Below are 17,365 nucleotides of genomic sequence, written 5' to 3' on the forward strand. Positions count from 1 at the left end.
TGAAAGTTCATAATAATGCAATTGACAAGGAAATTTAGTTATTTCTGAGATATACATTTTAAAGTAATGACTAGAATTATGACTTATAACATTATACCAGAACGTATAAGATTTTTAGAAATTTCATGTAATGTCTGAAACATTTATATTAACATATTTCCATACAAATAACCCAATGAAAGTTTAGTATTAGTTGTTTTGTTTGTTTGTTTTTTTATACTGCAGGTTCTTATTAGTCATCAATTTTATACACATCAGTGTATACATGTCAATCCCAATCGCCCAATTCAGCACACCACCATCCCCACCCCACTGCAGTTTTCCCCCCCTTGGTGTCCATATGTCTGTTCTCTACATCTGTGTCTCAACTTCTGCCCTGCAAACCGGCTCATCTGTACCATTTTTCTAGGTTCCACATACATGCGTTAATATACGGTATTTGTTTTTCTCTTTCTGACTTACTTCACTCTGTATGACAGTCTCTAGATCCATCCACGTCTCAACAAATGACTCAATTTCGTTCCTTTTTATGGCTGAGTAATATTCCATTGTATATATGTACCACCTCTTCTTTATCCATTCATCTGTCGATGGGCATTTAGGTTGCTTCCATGACCTGGCTATTGTAAATAGTGCTGCAATGAACATTGGGGTGCATGTGTCTTTTTGAATTATGGTTTTCTCTAGGTATACACCCAGTAGTGGGATTGCTGGATCATATGGTAAATCTATTTTTAGTTTTGTAAGGAACCTCCATACTGTTCTCCATAGTGGCTGTATCAATTTACATTCCCACCAACAGTGCAAGAGGGTTCCCTTTTCTCCACACCCTCTCCAGCATTTGTTGTTTGTAGATTTTCTGATGATGCCCATTCTAACTGGTGTGAGGTGATACCTCATTGTAGTTTTGATTTGTATTTCTCTAATAATTAGTGATGTTGAGCATCTTTTCATGTGCTTCTTGGCCATCTGTATGTCTTCTTTGGAAATGTCTATTTAGGTCTTCTGCCCACTTTTGGATTGGGTTGTTTGTTTTTTTAATATCAGGCTACACGAGCTGTTTATATATTTTGGAGTTTAATCCTTTGTCCATTGATTCGTTTACAAATATTTTCTCCCATTCTGAGGGTTGTCTTTTTGTCGTTTATGGTTTCCTTTGCTGTGCAAAAGCTTTGAAGTTTCATTAGGTCCCATTTGTTTATTTTTCTTTTTATTTCCATTACTCTAGGAGGTGGATCAAAAAAGATCTTGCTGTGATTTATGTCAAAGAGTGTCCTTCCTATGTTTTCCTCTAAGAGTTTTACAGTGTCTGGTCTTACATTTAGGTCTCTAATCCATTTTGAGTTTATTTTTGTGTATGGTCTTAGGGAGTGTTCTAATTTCATTCTTTTACATGTAGCTGTCCAGTTTTCCCAGCACCACTTATTGAAGAGACTGTCTATTCTCCATTGTATATCTTTGCCTCCTTTGTCATAGATTAGTTGACCATAGGTGCGTGGGTTAATCTCTGGGCTTTCTATCTTGTTCCATTGATCTATGTTTCTGTTTTTGTGCCAGTACCATATTGTCTTGATTACTGTAGCTTTGTAGTATAGTCTGAAGTCAGGGAGTCTGATTCCTCCAGCTCCGTTTTTTTCCCTCAAGACTGCTTTGGCTATTCGGGGTCTTTTGTGTCTCCATACAAATTTTAAGATGATTTGTTCCAGTTCTGTAAAAAAATGCCATTGGTAATTTGATAGAGATTGCATTGAATCTGTAGATTGCTTTGGGTAGTATAGTCATTTTCACAATATTGATTCTTCCAATCCAAGAACATGGTATATCTCTCCACCTGTTGGTATCATCTTTAATTTCTTTCATCAGTGTCTTATAGTTTTCTGCATACAGGTCTTTTGTCTCCCTAGGTAGGTTTATTCCTAGGTATTTTATTCTTTTTGTTGCAGTGGTAAATGGGAGTGTTTCCATAATTTCTCTTTCAGATTTTTCATCATTAGTGTATAAGACTGCAAGAGGTATCTGTGCATTAATTTTGTATCCTGCAACTTTACCAAATTCATTGATTAGCTCTAGTAGTTTTCTGGTGGCATTTTTAGGATTCTCTATGTATAGTATCATGTCATCTGCAAACAGTGACAGTTTTACTTCTTCTTTTCCAATTTGTATTCCTTTTATTTCTTTTTCTTCTCTGATTGCCGTGGCTAGGATTTCCAAAACTGTGTTGAATAATAGTGGTGAGAGTGGACATTCTTGTCTCATTCCTGATCTTGGAGGAAATGCTTTCAGTTTTTCACCGTTGAGAATGATGTTTGCTGTGGGTTTGTTGTATATGGCCTTTATTATGTTGAGGTAGGTTCCCTTTATGCCCACTTTCTGGAGAGTTTTTATCAGAAATGGGTGTTGAATTTTGTCAAAAGCTCTTTCTGCATCTATTGAGATCATCATATGGTTTTTATTCTTCAATTTGTTAATATGGTGTATCACATTGATTGATTTGCGTATATTGAAGAATCCTTGCATCCCTGGGATAAATCCCACTTGATCGTGGTGTATGATCCTTTTAATGTGTTGTTGGATTCTGTTTGCTAGTATTTTGTTGAGGATTTTTGCATCTATATTCATCAGTGATATTGGTCTGTAATTTTCTTTTTTTGTAGTATCTTTGTCTGGTTTTGGTATCAGGGTGATGGTGGCCTCATAGAGTGAGTTTGGGAGTGTTCCTTCCTCTGCAATTTTTTGGAAGAGTTTGAGAAGGATGGGTGTTAGCTCTTCTCTAAATGTTTGATAGAATCCATCTGTGAAGCCATCTGGTCCTGGACTTTTGTTTGTTGGAAGATTTTTAATCACAGTTTCAATTTCATTACTTGAGATTGGTCTGTTCATATTTTCTGTTTCTTCCTGGTTCATTCTTGGAAGGTTATACCTTTCTAAGAATTTGTCCATTTCTTCCAGGTTGTCCATTTTATTGGCATAGAGTTGCTTGTAGTAGTCTCTTAGGATGCTTTGTATTTCTGTGGTGTCCACTGTAACTTCTCCTTTTTCATTTGTAATTTTATTGATTTGAGTCCTCTCCCTCTTTTTTTGATGAGTCTGGCTAATGGCTTATCAATTTTGTTTATCTTCTCAAAGAACCAGCTTTTAGTTTTATTGATCTTTGCTATTGTTTTCTTTGTTTCTATTTCATTTATTTCTGCTCTGATCTTTATGATTTCTTTCCTTCTACTAACTTTGGGTTTTGTTTATTCTTCTTTCTCTAGTTCCTTTAGGTGTAAGGTTAGATTGTTTACTTGAGATTTTTCTTGTTTCTTTAAGTAGGCTTGTATAGCTATAAACTTCCCTCTTAGGACTGCTTTTGCTGCATACGATAGGTTTTGGATTGTCGTGTTTTCATTGTCATTTGTCTCTAGGTATTTTTTTATTTCCTCTTTGATTTCTTCAGTGATCTCTTGGTTATTTAGTAACGTATTGTTTAGCCTCCATGTGTTTGTGTTTTTTACGTTTTTTTCCCTGTAATTCATTTCTAATCTCATAGCGTTGTGGTCAGAAAAGATGCTTGATATGATTTCAATTTTCTTAAATTTACTAGGCTTGATTTGTGACCCAAGATGTGATCTATCCTGGAGAATGTTCCATGCACACTTGAGAAGAAAGTGTAATCTGCTGTTTTTGGATGGAATGTCCTATAAATATCAATTAAATCTATCTGGTCTATTGTGTCATTTAAAGCTTCTGTTTCCTTATTTATTTTCATTTTGGGTGATCTGTCCATTGGTGTAAGTGAGGTGTTAAAGTCCCCCACTATTATTGTGTTACTGTCGACTTCCTCTTTTATAGCTGTTAGCAGTTGCCTTATGTATTGAGGTGCTCCTATGTTGGGTGCATATATATTTATAATTGTTCTATCTTCTTCTTGGATTGATCCCTTGATCATTATGTAGTGTTCTTCCTTGTCTCTTGTAACATTCTTTATTTTAAAGTCTATTTTATCTGATATGAGTACAGCTACTCCAGCTTTCTTTTGATTTCCATTTGCATGGAATATCTTTTTCCATCCCCTCACTTTCAGTCTGTATGTGTCCCTAGGTCTAAAGTGGGTCTCTTGTAGACAGCATATATGTGGGTCTTGTTTTTGTATCCATTCAGCAAGCCTGTGTCTTTTGGTTGGAGCATTTAATCCATTCACATTTAAGGTAATTATCGATATGTATGTTCCTATGACCATTTTCTTAATTGTTTTGGGTTTGTTTTTGTAGGTCCTTTTCTTCTCTTGTGTTTCCCGCTTAGAGAAGTTCCTTTAGCATTTGTTGTAGAGCTGGTTTGGTGGTGCTGAATTCTCTTAGCTTTTGCTTCTCTGTAAAGCTTTTGATTTCTCCATCAAATCTGAATGAGATCCTTGCTGGGTAGAGTAATCTTGGTTGTAGTTTCTTCCCTTTCATCACTTTAAGTATATCATGCCACTCCCTTCTGGCTTGTAGAGTTTCTGCTGAGAAATCAGCTGTTAACCTTATGGGAGTTCCCTTGTATGTTATTTGTCATTTTTCCCTTGCTGCTTTCAATAATTTTTCTTTGTCTTTAATGTTTGCCAATTTGATTACTATGTGTCTCGGCATGTTTCTCCTTGGGTTTATCCTGTATGGGACTCGCTGCGCTTCCTGGATTTGGGTGGCTATTTCCTTTCCCATGTTAGGGAAGTTTTCAACTATAATCTCTTCAAAGATTTTCTCGGGTCCTTTCTCTCTCTCTTCTCCTTCTGGGACCCCTATAATGAGAATGTTGTTGCGTTTAATGTTGTCTCAGAGGTCTCTTAGGCTGTCTTCATTTCTTTTCATTCTTTTTTCTTTAGTCTGTTCCGCAGCAGTGAATTCCACCATTCTGTCTTCCAGGTCACTTATCCGTTCTTCTGCCTCAGTTATTCTGCCGTTGATTCCTTCTAGTCTAGTTTTCATTTCAGTTATTGTATTGTTCATCTCTGTTTGTTTGTTCTTTAATTCTTCTAGGTCTTTGTTAAACATTCCTTGCATCTTCTCGATCTTTGCCTCCATTCTTATTCCGAGGTCCTGGATCATCCTCACTATCATTATTCTGAATTCTTTTACTGGAAGGTTGCCTATCTCCACTTCATTTAGTTGTTTTTCTGGGGTTTTATCTTGTTCTTTCATCTGGTATATAGCCTTCTGCCTTTCCATCTTGTCTATCTTTCTGTGAATGTCTACTTTGATTTTTTTAAAAGTAAATCCTCTATTTAATTAAACTTAACTTTTTAAATATATTATGGTAAGATGTTTGTTTAAGCTGAATTTTCCTTAATTTGTTAATGTTATCAGTGTTAATATAAATGAGCACATTAAATTGTCAATTACATATACATGACTTATATATAGATTACCTACAGTTCTTTCTAATCTCAGGGGAATATCTCTTTCTCTCCCACCACCCTCTCCTATCCCCAAGACAGAAGACTGCAGCCCCCTAGCACCTCTTTAGCAAGTGCGAGCTTAGGAAATGCTCACTAATTTTAATGTTAGGTCAACTAGGACATAATGTTGAGAACATGGTGGCAAACAATTTATTTCATGTAATGTTCAAAGACAAAGAAATAAAGGAAATTTTGGGATATAGGCTTTAATAAAATATCTGTGCAACTGCTTCTAAGATCACAGGGTTAGAAATAAGAAAATCTGGTATCTAATCTCAGCTCTGACATTAACTAGCTATATAACCTTTGTTAACTTAACCTTTCTGTGCTTAATTTTCCTCTTACTTTCCACAGTATTGCACTAGAGACGTGCATGATCCTTTTCAGCTCAAAACTGTAGGAATCTATGCTGGAGTAATAACCAAAATATCTAACAACCAGTAGACAGCTATAAATTAATATATAAATTAAAATTTGAAAATATATTCCATTTTTTTCTTTAAATACCATAAACTCTTACTAAGTTATATGAGTTGTACTACAAATTATACATCAAATTATTCTAATAATTTTCCATCTCTGCTTTTAATTTTTCCTTTCACTCTTAGTCTCCACCCTTCCCTTGTCATCCTCTCTCCCCACAACTGTTGGTCAGGATGGGAGCCAATGATGACCGGGGATTCACTGATCCTAGTTGCCACAGCCTGAAGTCTGTGTCTTTGTCTCACTCCATCAAGGATGCATGAGAAACAGGGGTCCCTTGGGACCCCTTGGGGTCCCTCCTACTCATTGTGCGAGGTACTCACATATATTAAGTTCCTAAAATTCATCCTTGTTGTTATGTGAAATGTAATTCTTTAATTTTGATTGTTCATAACATTCTATCTAAGGCTGTACCTTCATTTATTTAGCCATTGCTTCTACTCAACAAAAACTGAACTCTCAAATGACTTCCAAACCACTGAAGAAATGGTTCCTTCTGAATCATTTCCCCTGGCTACACTAACTGAGCTCATCCCTCTTTGAACCAATTGATCTCTAGCTCAACTCTTTCTGTCCACAAAATATTCACTCCTGGGATTGCTAACTTCTTTCAGTATCTGAAGAGCTCCTATCTAAATATTCACTCTGGGCCCATCAGGACATAGTTGGTACCAGCCAGTGAGACAGCAACTGGTTGGAGCCCAGTTACCTGTGGACAGAAGCAGAGGGGAGAAGAAAACAAGGTCAGGTGGAGGGTGGCGGTTGTGCTATCTTTCAAGCTTTATCTGCTAAAGCTCGTGAGGGAGTAGATGGCATGGGGAGGGGCGTGGGATGGGTTAGCCGTGTTCCTTCGACTAGAGGTAGTTATGGAGGGTAGAGGTGGGGAGCGATGGAAAGGGCAGAGGAGGCTCATGCTGGCATTAGCTGGGGTGTGTTCTTCTGACTATTAAATGGGATCCCAAGCAGATGATCTGTCACAGATTTCTTTTTTTTTTTTTTTTTTTCCACACACACACACTGTATTTTATTTTTACAAGAGATAGATAGACTGACACCAAGCATTGTACATGGATGACCACAACAAAAGCAACAATGATTGCAATTACCAAACATGAAACACACTTATACTATGTCATAATATTGACATTCAGTCCAGTAATCCTCCACTGTAACAGCTCCTTTACTTTGCAGTGAAAATTGATTTGTATATTCTTTTCCTCTGAGTCCTTGTGGGATTTTTTTTTTTAATTCAGACAGAAAGTCACAAAAATTATACTCATCCTCATCAGTTCACTCAGTCCCATGTAATTAATTTCTTTTTTTTCATCTTGATCTTTTGTTAGCAGTTTTATGAGTTCATCAGTTTTTCATTAGAGTTCTGAAAATGCTTATTCATTCAGTTCAGCAGTACAGTCAGTTACCAGAAACCTGTACTTGTCAGAGTCTTTTCCATGAATTTCTTGAAGATGAAACTCTTTTATAGGAACATATTTGCAAAATCATCAGAGTACACCCAGAACTGTCTGTAAATGACAAAAGACTTAAAAATGACCATGGTTAAAGATTTGATGAAAGTTCATAATAATGCAGTTGACAAGAAAATTAGTTATTTCTGAGATATACATTTTAAAGTAATAACTAGGATTATTACTTATAACATTATACCAGAACATATAAGATTTTTAGACGTTTCCTGTAATGTCTGAAACATTTATATTAACATATTTCCATACATATTTCCATACAAATACAAATATAAGATTTTTAGAAATTTCATGTAATGTCTGAAACATTTATATTAACATATTTCCATACATATTTCCATACAAATACAAATATAAGATTTTTAGAAATTTCATGTAATGTCTGAAACATTTATATTAACATATTTCCATACATATTTCCATACAAATACAAATATAAGATTTTTAGAAATTTCATGTAATGTCTGAAACATTTATATTAACATATTTTCATACATATTTCCATACAAATACAAGATTTTTAGAAATTTCATGTAATGTCTGAAACATTTATATTAACATATTTCCATACATATTTCCATACAAATACAAATATAAGATTTTTAGAAATTTCATGTAATGTCTGAAACATTTATATTAACATATTTCCATACAAATAACCCAATGAAAGTTTAGTATTAGTTGTTTTGTTTGTTTTTTTATACTGCAGGTTCTTATTAGGCATCAGTTTTATACACATCAGTGTATACATGTCAATCCCAATTGCCCAATTCAGCACATCACCATCCCCACCTCATCGCAGTTTTCCCCCCTTGGTGTCCATATGTCCATTCTCTACATCTGTGTCTCAACTTCTGCCCTGCAAACTGGCTCATCTGTACCATTTTTCTACGTTCCACATACATGCATTAACATACGATATTTGTTTTTCTCTTTCTGACTTACTTCACTCTGTATGACAGTCTCTAGATCCATCCACTTCTCAACAAATGACTCAATTTCGTTCCTTTTTATGGCTGAATAATATTCCATCGTATATATGTACCACAACTTCTTTATCCATTCGTCTGTTGATGGGCATTTAGGTTGCTTCCATGACCTGGCTATTGTAAATAGTGCTGCAATGAACATTCGGGTGCACGTGTCTTTTTGAATTACGGTTTTCTCTGGGTATATGCCCAGTAGTGGGATTGCTGGGTCATATGGTAATTCTATTTTTAGTTTTTTAAGGAACCTCCATATTGTTCTCCATAGTGGCTGTATCAATTTACATTCCCACCAACAGTGCAAGAGGGTTCCCTTTTCTCCACACCCTCTCCAGCATTTGTTGTTTGTAGATTTTCTGATGATGCCCATTCTAACAGGAGTGAGGTGATACCTCATTGTAGTTTTGATTTGCATTTCTCTAATAATTAGTGATGTTGAGCATCTTTTCATGTGCTTCGTGGCCGTCTGTATGTCTTCTTTGGAGAAATGTCTATTTAGGTCTTCTGCCCATTTTTGGATTGGGGTGTTTGTTTCTTTGATATTGAGCTGAATGAGCTGTTTATATATTTTGGAGATTAATCCTTTGTCCGTTGATTCATTTGCAAATATTTTCTCCCATTCTGAGGGTTGTCTTTTCGTCTTGTTTATGGTTTCCTTTGCTGTGCAAAAGCTTTGAAGTTTCATTAGGTCCCACTTGTTTATTTTTGTTTTTATTTCCATTACTCTAGGAGGTGGATCGAAAAAGATCTTGCTGTGATTTATGTCAAAGAGTGTTCTTCCTATGTTTTCCTCTAAGAGTTTTATAGTGTCCAGTCTTATATTTAGGTCTCTAATCCATTTTGAGTTTATTTTTGTGTATGGTGTTAGGGAGTATTCTAATTTCATTCTTTTACATGTGGCTGTCCAGTTTTCCCAGCACCACTTATTGAAGAGACTGTCTTTTCTCCATTGTATATCTTTGCCTCCTTTGTCATAGATTAGTTGACCATAGGTGCGTGGGTTAATCTCTGGGCTTTCTATCTTGTTCCATTGATCTATGTTTCTGTTTTTGTGCCAGTACCATATTGTCTTGATTACTGTAGCTTTGTAGTATAGTCTGAAGTCAGGGAGTCTGATTCCTCCAGCTCCATTTTTTTGCCTCAAGACTGCTTTGGCTATTCGGGGTCTTTTGTGTCTCCATACAAATTTTAAGATGATTTGTTCTAGCTCCGTAAAAAATGCCATTGGTAATTTGATAGGGATTGCATTGAATCTGTAGATTGCTTTGGGTAGTATACTCATTTTCACAATGTTGATTCTTCCAATCCAAGAACATGGTATATCTCTCCATCTGTTGGTATCATCTTTAATTTCTTTCATCAGTGTCTTATAGTTTTCTGCATACAGGTCTTTTGTCTCCCTAGGTAGGTTTATTCCTAGGTATTTTATTCTTTTTGTTGCAATGGTAAATGGGAGTGTTTCCATAATTTCTCTTTCAGATTTTTCATCATTAGTGTATAGGAATGCAAGAGATTTCTGTGTCACAGATTTCTTCACAATTGTACACAGTGGCCACCTCAACCTGTCCATAAATTGTCAAATAAAGCAAAGTTCCCAATCCCACTGAAGAATCATTACCTCACCAGGAGGGATGTGCCCTGCGCTTACATGTATTTATGGCTCCTGTTAACCTCCCCAGCTACTCCTTAACCCAGACTCTGCTCTTCTCTTGGGTACAATTGGGCATTTCCTTTGCAGGTTTACAGAATAGGACTTATTTATCTCAGGGGTGTGTGTGTGTGTGTGTGTGTGTGTGTGTGTGTGTGTGTGTGTGTGCGCGCGCGCATATGCTGTAAGTCTTACATAGGCTCCCTAGCTCTGTATTTCATTTCCAAGAAGTAAAAGCACTCTATTTTATTTCTAAGAAAAACCTTGGAATCACAGTGCTAGAATTTAAATTATTAATTAATTTTATTTCTTTTACATACCATATTATTTACTAACCAGTAAGAGAATGCTGAAGTATTTTAGCAACTGGCACAACCATAATGGTGCTTACAGCTTGACTCTCAGCTCTGAATCTGCTGTAATGAAAGATGTGGGGCTGGACTCTAGGATATCTGGACTCGCTGGCCCAGGCTTTTCCATTAATTTACTCTATGACAAGATCAGACTACTTGGGTTTTTCACCTGGAGCCCTGGATTCCAGTACATGGATTGGCTTCAGAGAGTCTAAGCACCCAGAAGTTCTACTCACAATATTGAATGCATCCGTGTTTTCGTGGTGGGAAGAATCTATAAAATTTTTGCCAAATTGTCAAAGGAGTCCATGACACAAACACAGTTAAGAATCAGTGAACTGGAGATTCCTTCAGGGTTTCTTTTAGTTCTAGCATTCGACTAATAGGATTCTAAGAGTAGTTGCCTTTTTTTTTTTTTTCCTGAGGGTTGCTTTGTGCTACCACTGTAGGAAGTACTTTATACATTTATGTAATTCATTTAAATATCAAAATAACCCTTTCATGTTCAATATTATCATTATCATTTTTCAGATTAGGAGCTAAGGTTTTTATAGCACTAATCACGATTGTGACTATTTGTGAGGTTGTTTTTTAATGTCTGTCTCTCCCATTGACCAAGAGCACTGTGAGGGTAGGAAGTAAATCTATTTTGACCACTGTTGTAGCCCAACACTAAGCATAGCGCCTTGTACATAGTAGATCCTAAATTAATGCTTGTTGGATGAATAAATTTAAATAGCTTGCCACAAGATTAAGTGGTATAGCTAGGAATCAAACTCTTATCATTTGATTGTAGAATCCAATCTTTTGCCAATACTGTGTCTAGAGTCAGACTTCAGTTATGTGGACTGGGTACTTTTCAGTCTTAAGATTGGTATTTTTTAAGGTGATCTGTGGGTTACACCATCAAAGTCACTTGGGGTGCTTGTTAAAACTTGATTCCTAGATCCCATTCCATACCTCCTGCTGCCAGATCAGCACACTTTGAGAACCCATCACCTTAGGGAATAGTAAAACTAAAATACAGTAGCTTCTTCAAAAGGTAAGGCAGCTCAATTACCATATATAATACTTTATTCTGATTCCTTGTATGCATATTTACGTCATAAAATAAAAAGTGCATTTTCAAAATGAATAATTCTGTTGGATTTTATTAAAATTTTTTAAGGTTCAAGCAACAGTAGTCGGCTTTCTAGCAGCTGTGGCAGCAATTATATTGGGCTGGATTCCAGAGGGAAAATACTATCTAGATCATTCCATACTTTTGTGCTCTAGCAGTGTAGCAACTGCCTTCATTGCATCTCTTCTGCAGGGTAAGTAAATTTATAAATGTCTACTCTATAATATTTTACTTTCTAATTATTGATTTTCCATGTTAACTATTTTTATTTAAATGGTACTTGTTCATTATAAAAAGCAGAGAAAAGTTATCTACAAACTTTTAAAATAGATTATTTCAGATATATTTATATATATTATACATGCGTAATCCTTAGTATAGAGCAAGCTTTCTGAGGTTGTGTCCCAGCTTTAGGTCCCCTGGTACAGCTCCCAGACAAGATCAGGAAAATAGTCTAGATATTCATTTGTTTCTGTAATTTAAATTAATTGAGAATCTCCTGTCTGGATATCATGCAGAGCATTTACCAGCTTGTCATTTGAGTAACAAGTATTCCAGGAATTCTGAGTTTTAAAAGTAGTCCCTCTGGGTTTCCCTGGTGGCACAGTGGTTAAGAATCTGCCTGCCAATGCAGGGGACACAGGTTCGAGCCCTGGTCCGGGAAGATCCCACATGCTGCGGAGCAACTAAGCCCGTGCGCCACAACTACTGAGCCTGCGCTCTAGAGCCCGCGCGCCACAGCTACTGAAGCCCGCACGCCTAGAGCCCGTGCTCCTCAACAAGAGAAGCCACCGCAATGAGAAGCCCGTGCAGCGCAACGAAGAGTAGCACCTGCTCACCGCAACTAGAGAAAGCCCACGCGCAGCAATGAAGACCCAACGCAGCCAAAAATAAATTAATTAATTAATTGAAAAAAAAAAAGCAGTCCCTCTGTTAAAATTTTTTAAAGTTTCAGATTTCAAAAAAATTCCTTTACTGTTTCTGTGGCAATACAAGTATAACCATATGCTTAACACAGCATATTGTTGGCTATAGAATGTTAAAGAGCCAGAAGACAAAAGAAGCCAGACAGACAAAATTTAATTTTATTATTAACGTTTAACTGCATTATAATTTTTTTAGTTGGGATATCATTCTTTATATTGATTTATTAATATCAACTTTACACTAGAGAACTAGCTTATTATGGAACAGTAATCATAAAGTCTTGGTAATTTTTATTTTATAATTGTCATCTTCTTATTTTAGATCACCAGCAAGGTTAAAAATGGAACACTCTACTGTCAGGTGATCATACAACAAAGCTAACTTTTTGGGCTAGGTTCTGGTAATTTAGAAACTCTTATTAAAATTAAGACCTGACTACCAAAATATTTTCAAGCATTTTATTTTAGTACTTAAATTGTACCAGGGGTAGTTTCTTGTCTTTGTATAGAATTACTAGAATTGAATGGTGTTAACACTGGTGAAAGCATAGTGAAGTTATGCTATTGGAAAACTAATTTCTGGTAAAAAAAAAAAAAGTGTTAAAGCATTAGCACTCTGTTTCTTTAGGCTCATTTGCTTCTGTTTTCTCTCTAATATTGTTTCATTTAGAAAGAATTGTTTAAAACTTTTCAGACTAACAAGTATTTGTATTGCCTGGGATTTTTAAAACCATAAAAATTCAGATTTTAAAAATATATTTGTGGGCTTCCCTGGTGGCACAGCGGTTGAGAATCTGCCTGCCAATGCAGGGGACACGGGTTTGAGCCCTGGTCCGGGAAGATCCCACATGCCGCGGAGCAACTGGGCCCGTGAGCCACAACTACTGAGCCTGCGCGTCTGGAGCCTGTGCTCCGCAACAAGAGAGGCCGCGACAGTGAGAGGCCCACGCACCGCGATGAAGAGTGGCCCCCGCTTGCCGCAACTAGAGAAAGCCCTAGCACAGAACGAAGACCCGACACAGCCAAAAATAAATATAAATTTAAAAAATATACATATATATATATTTGTTAGCCTTCTTACTTTTAATAATGTGTGTTCTAATTTTATGATAACTTGACCTTTATATATGTAGAGCAGATACTATTGACCACCTTTTGTAGGTGAGAAAACTGACTTAGGTAAGGTGACTTGTCCGATTTCATCAGCTTGCTCACAGAAAAATCATAATTAAAACCCATTTCCTGCCTCCCAGCTCTTTCCACTGGTCCATGATGGCAAAATATTTGTTTTCAGCTGAAAAGTTATAGACAGCATTCTTTCATAGGAGAACTCTCCACATTGATCTTTAAATGTGCTGATTTTGAAAAAAAAATTTATATGATCACATATTGACTGATTATTGTATAATACGTTTAAGTTTTTTTCCTGCTATTGTTTTTTTCTGTTTACAATGATATTATGGGAAAGGTAAGTCCATAGATTGAAAAAGCCTCCAGAATATAAGACGTGAGACATTGAACAAAAATTCTACTTTCAATAATTTGCCTTTACGGGGTTGTAGAAAAAACACTGTTACTTACAAGCTATGTGACCTTATGCAAGAATTTAAACCTACTCCTAGGACCTCAGTTTTATTATCTATAAAGTGAGTATGTTAGAATAAAATCATTGAGTCATTTTCAGTCTAAAAATGCAGTGAGATTCTGGTTTTTGTCTGTAGCCATATTTAGTCTTCCATATTGATTTATGGTTAGCACATAAATGAACTAATCTTAAATTTTCTCTGCCCTGCATACTCTTAATGTGTTGGCATGAGAAAATCTATACAATTGGGTATGGCTGTAATGCTATCATTTTTCTCCCATTTCTATATTCAAGAATATAAGAATTTAAAAGTATAAGTACACAGTCACATTTTCATCTTCTGTTGTTATAGGTTCATAGACAGAAACTTGGGGTTTAAAGAATATCCTTTACAAAGACTGCTTCTTGTATTCTGGCCTCCAGTGTTCAAAATTTAATTACTTCCCTCTTCTTAATACTTCAACACTTTTTAATAATAAAATGAAGCAAGCATTTCTGGCTACCACTATGTAAACAAATCTGGTTTTGTTGCCCTTCTTCCCAATTGCTATGTGTATAAATATGACTCACGTTTTTATTGATTTTTAATTTATTTATTAATTTTTGGCTGCATTGGGTCTTCGTTGCGGTGCACAGGCTTCTCAGTGTGGTGGCTTCTCTTGCTGCGGAGCACGGGCTCTAGGTGTGCCAGCTTCAGTAGTTGTTGCTCGCAGGCTCCAGAGCACAGGCTCAGTAGTTGTGGCGCACAGGCTTAGTTGCTCCACGGCATGTGGGATCTTCCCAGACCAGGGCTCGAACCCGTGTCTCCTGCGTTGGCAGGCGGATTCTTAACCACTGTGCCACCAGGGAAGTCCTTAAGTATGACTCACCTTTCTTTGACATTTTCATACTTTATTTGAGGGTAAAAATATAATCTTTGGCTTTGATACCCATGAATACATTACATCTAAGACATGCATGTTACTAAATTTGGAACTTTAATGTTATTTTACAGTAGCTCTTCAGGTCTCTAAATGCAACATTGAACTTCTCAGATCTTTTGTGATCCCCACTTGGAATTTGTTGAAAGACATTTTGCCAAAGCATTCAAGTAAAATGTTTTGTTTGCTTTAGTCAGCTTATCTAAGCAGTCTAACCGGAAGTGACACACTGTTTGTCTAGCCTATGTATTTCAATATTTCGGGGGATTGATTTTCTTTAAATTATAGCAGAAAAAGTAATGAGCTTTATTTTTTTCTAGGAATAATAATGGTTGGGGTTATCGTTGGCTCAAAGAAGACTGGGATCAATCCCGATAATGTTGCTACACCCATTGCTGCTAGTTTTGGCGACCTTATAACTCTTGCCATATTAGCTTGGATAAGTCAGGGTTTGTACTCCTGTCTTGGTAAGTTGACTTGAAATTAACTATAATGCATTATTCAGAGTCTCTTTAAATAAATATTGTTGCAGCAATGTCATGACTCTGTGGTGGCCTTCATCTGTGTTAGAACTGTAGTTGAGGCTGATTAGAACAATAACTGTTACTTGTTGTACACCTACTATGTGTTGTGGTTCTCACATATTTTTCTCTTCTTAAAGAGTTTAAAACTCTAAAAGATAAGGATTATCATTTCTAATTTCAGATGAGAAAACTGAGGATCATAAAGGTTATGTGTGTTACCCACTGTTGGTAGGAAGGTTGAACACAGATCTGTCAGTCTATGAATTCTGCCCTTTCCTCTGAATGTGTAGCCACTGATGGGTCAACCCACAGGATTCTGATACGTGTGTTGCACTGTTATCTCAAAACATAAGGTTATGGTAGAGTTTGAAATTTAGTGATTTTTCCCCCTTTCAGAAACCAACGTGGCAATTAATACTAACAACCAAAAATCACCATGAAAATGAGCCTGAATGCTGTGTGAATTTGGAGTCATCTTATATATGTGATTCCTGGTAATAGTAATAGGGTATTTATAGAATGTAATGGATTGTTTTAATGCAAATTTATACTGTGTGGCTATTGTCAATGTAGCTGTATGATTTGTGAGCATAGGTTAAGCGCTAAAAGTTGGTTGTAGTTTCATTTTTTTTGATGCCACATTTTTAAAAAATTAAAAGAAAATAGAAACCCACAGTAATACAAAAAAAAAAAAAAGAGAGAGACAGAGACAGAGAGAAAGAGAGAGAGAGTTTATAAGCCAAGGCAGAAGCAAACATTTATTCACATATCATATATTTTCATGGATTCTAGACAGATTTACGGTATACTTTAGAATAAATCTAAAGTATATTTGGTTTGTAGAAGTAAGAGTCTCGGTTAAATGTTTTTGAACTAAAGAAAGGGCTCTAACCTGTCAAAGGCAGTCATTTTCTACTACTTTTGGAGATATCAAGAGAAATTTCATGTAGTATATAAAATTACCATAAATTATTTAATGACATAAAAACAATACTCATTAAGACTTGATATGTATGTTAAAAGAAAATTCTCATTTAGAAGATAAGATGTGTCTACTTGAAGTAAGGTAGAAGACAATAAATGATCAATGGCCCCAATGTAAGATCTTGTTCCCATAAAAAAGAAAAGTGTATTATTTGCAGTCTTGGGTACTTAAATTACCATGATGTCAGCTGCCTGCCAAATACCAGGGTGTCTCCACCAGTTGAAGCTATTGAAGAATGTTACCATAATAAATATGACAATTGTTATAATGATACAGACTAACTATTATGATATTCCATAAGATAAATCAACTTCTGAGGAATTTATTTTTAAAAATTACACAAGTGATAAACTCCTTATAAAAGACTTAACATAATGTGTTATTCTCTAAAGCTTTCAATATTTTGAGTGTTATAGATGATATATTAGTAGTTTAACTAGATCAGGAAATTTAAAAAGTGAAATGTAATGAGACCATAGTTTTGTAAAATAATTTTATTATTAAATATTGCTTAGCCTTTTCTAGGGCCTTTACTTGTCTTCTGAAAGTTGGGTCAAAGTAATTCAAGGTGAACTAATTAAAACAGGATCTTTTACATTTCGTCTGTATCATTTGTTTCCCTAAAATTATATTTTTTAATGGGTTACCGATTGATTCCACAGTTAATTTAAAGGTGTTTCTGAAGTGCCAGTTTTGGATTTCTACAATAAAGTGTTTGCATTTTGAGCACTAGGGGGCCTCATAGGACCAGCAGTTGGAAGCCTCTTATTGGAGGTATTCTGAACACAGAGATTAGGAACGGGCATATTTAAATTCTAAGATCCCATTCATCCTGCTGAGTGGGATCCTAGCTCTTGGGGACAGAGTTCAATTCCTGAACTATATTGGAAATACTTAGCTGTCTTTAGAGCTAAAAAGAGGACTTCATGGCAGCCATA

At 35.9% G+C, this 17,365-nt stretch overlaps 1 protein-coding gene across 5 annotated transcripts in view; it reads left to right on the forward strand.

Moving 5' to 3' along the window:
- SLC41A2 (solute carrier family 41 member 2) overlaps positions 1-17,365 on the forward strand; it is a 147,849-nt gene that overhangs the window by 64,635 nt on the left and 65,849 nt on the right. For all 5 annotated transcript variants that reach the window (XM_007165751.2, XM_007165750.2, XM_057556701.1 and 2 more), the window contains 2 exons: positions 11,536-11,680; positions 15,239-15,385. In XM_007165751.2, coding sequence (XP_007165813.1) covers positions 11,536-11,680; positions 15,239-15,385 — 292 coding nt within the window. The remainder of the gene's footprint in view (positions 1-11,535; positions 11,681-15,238; positions 15,386-17,365) is intronic.

The sequence above is a fragment of the Balaenoptera acutorostrata genome, chromosome 11 (genome assembly GCF_949987535.1).
Source record: "Balaenoptera acutorostrata chromosome 11, mBalAcu1.1, whole genome shotgun sequence".
NCBI lineage: Eukaryota > Metazoa > Chordata > Mammalia > Artiodactyla > Balaenopteridae > Balaenoptera > Balaenoptera acutorostrata.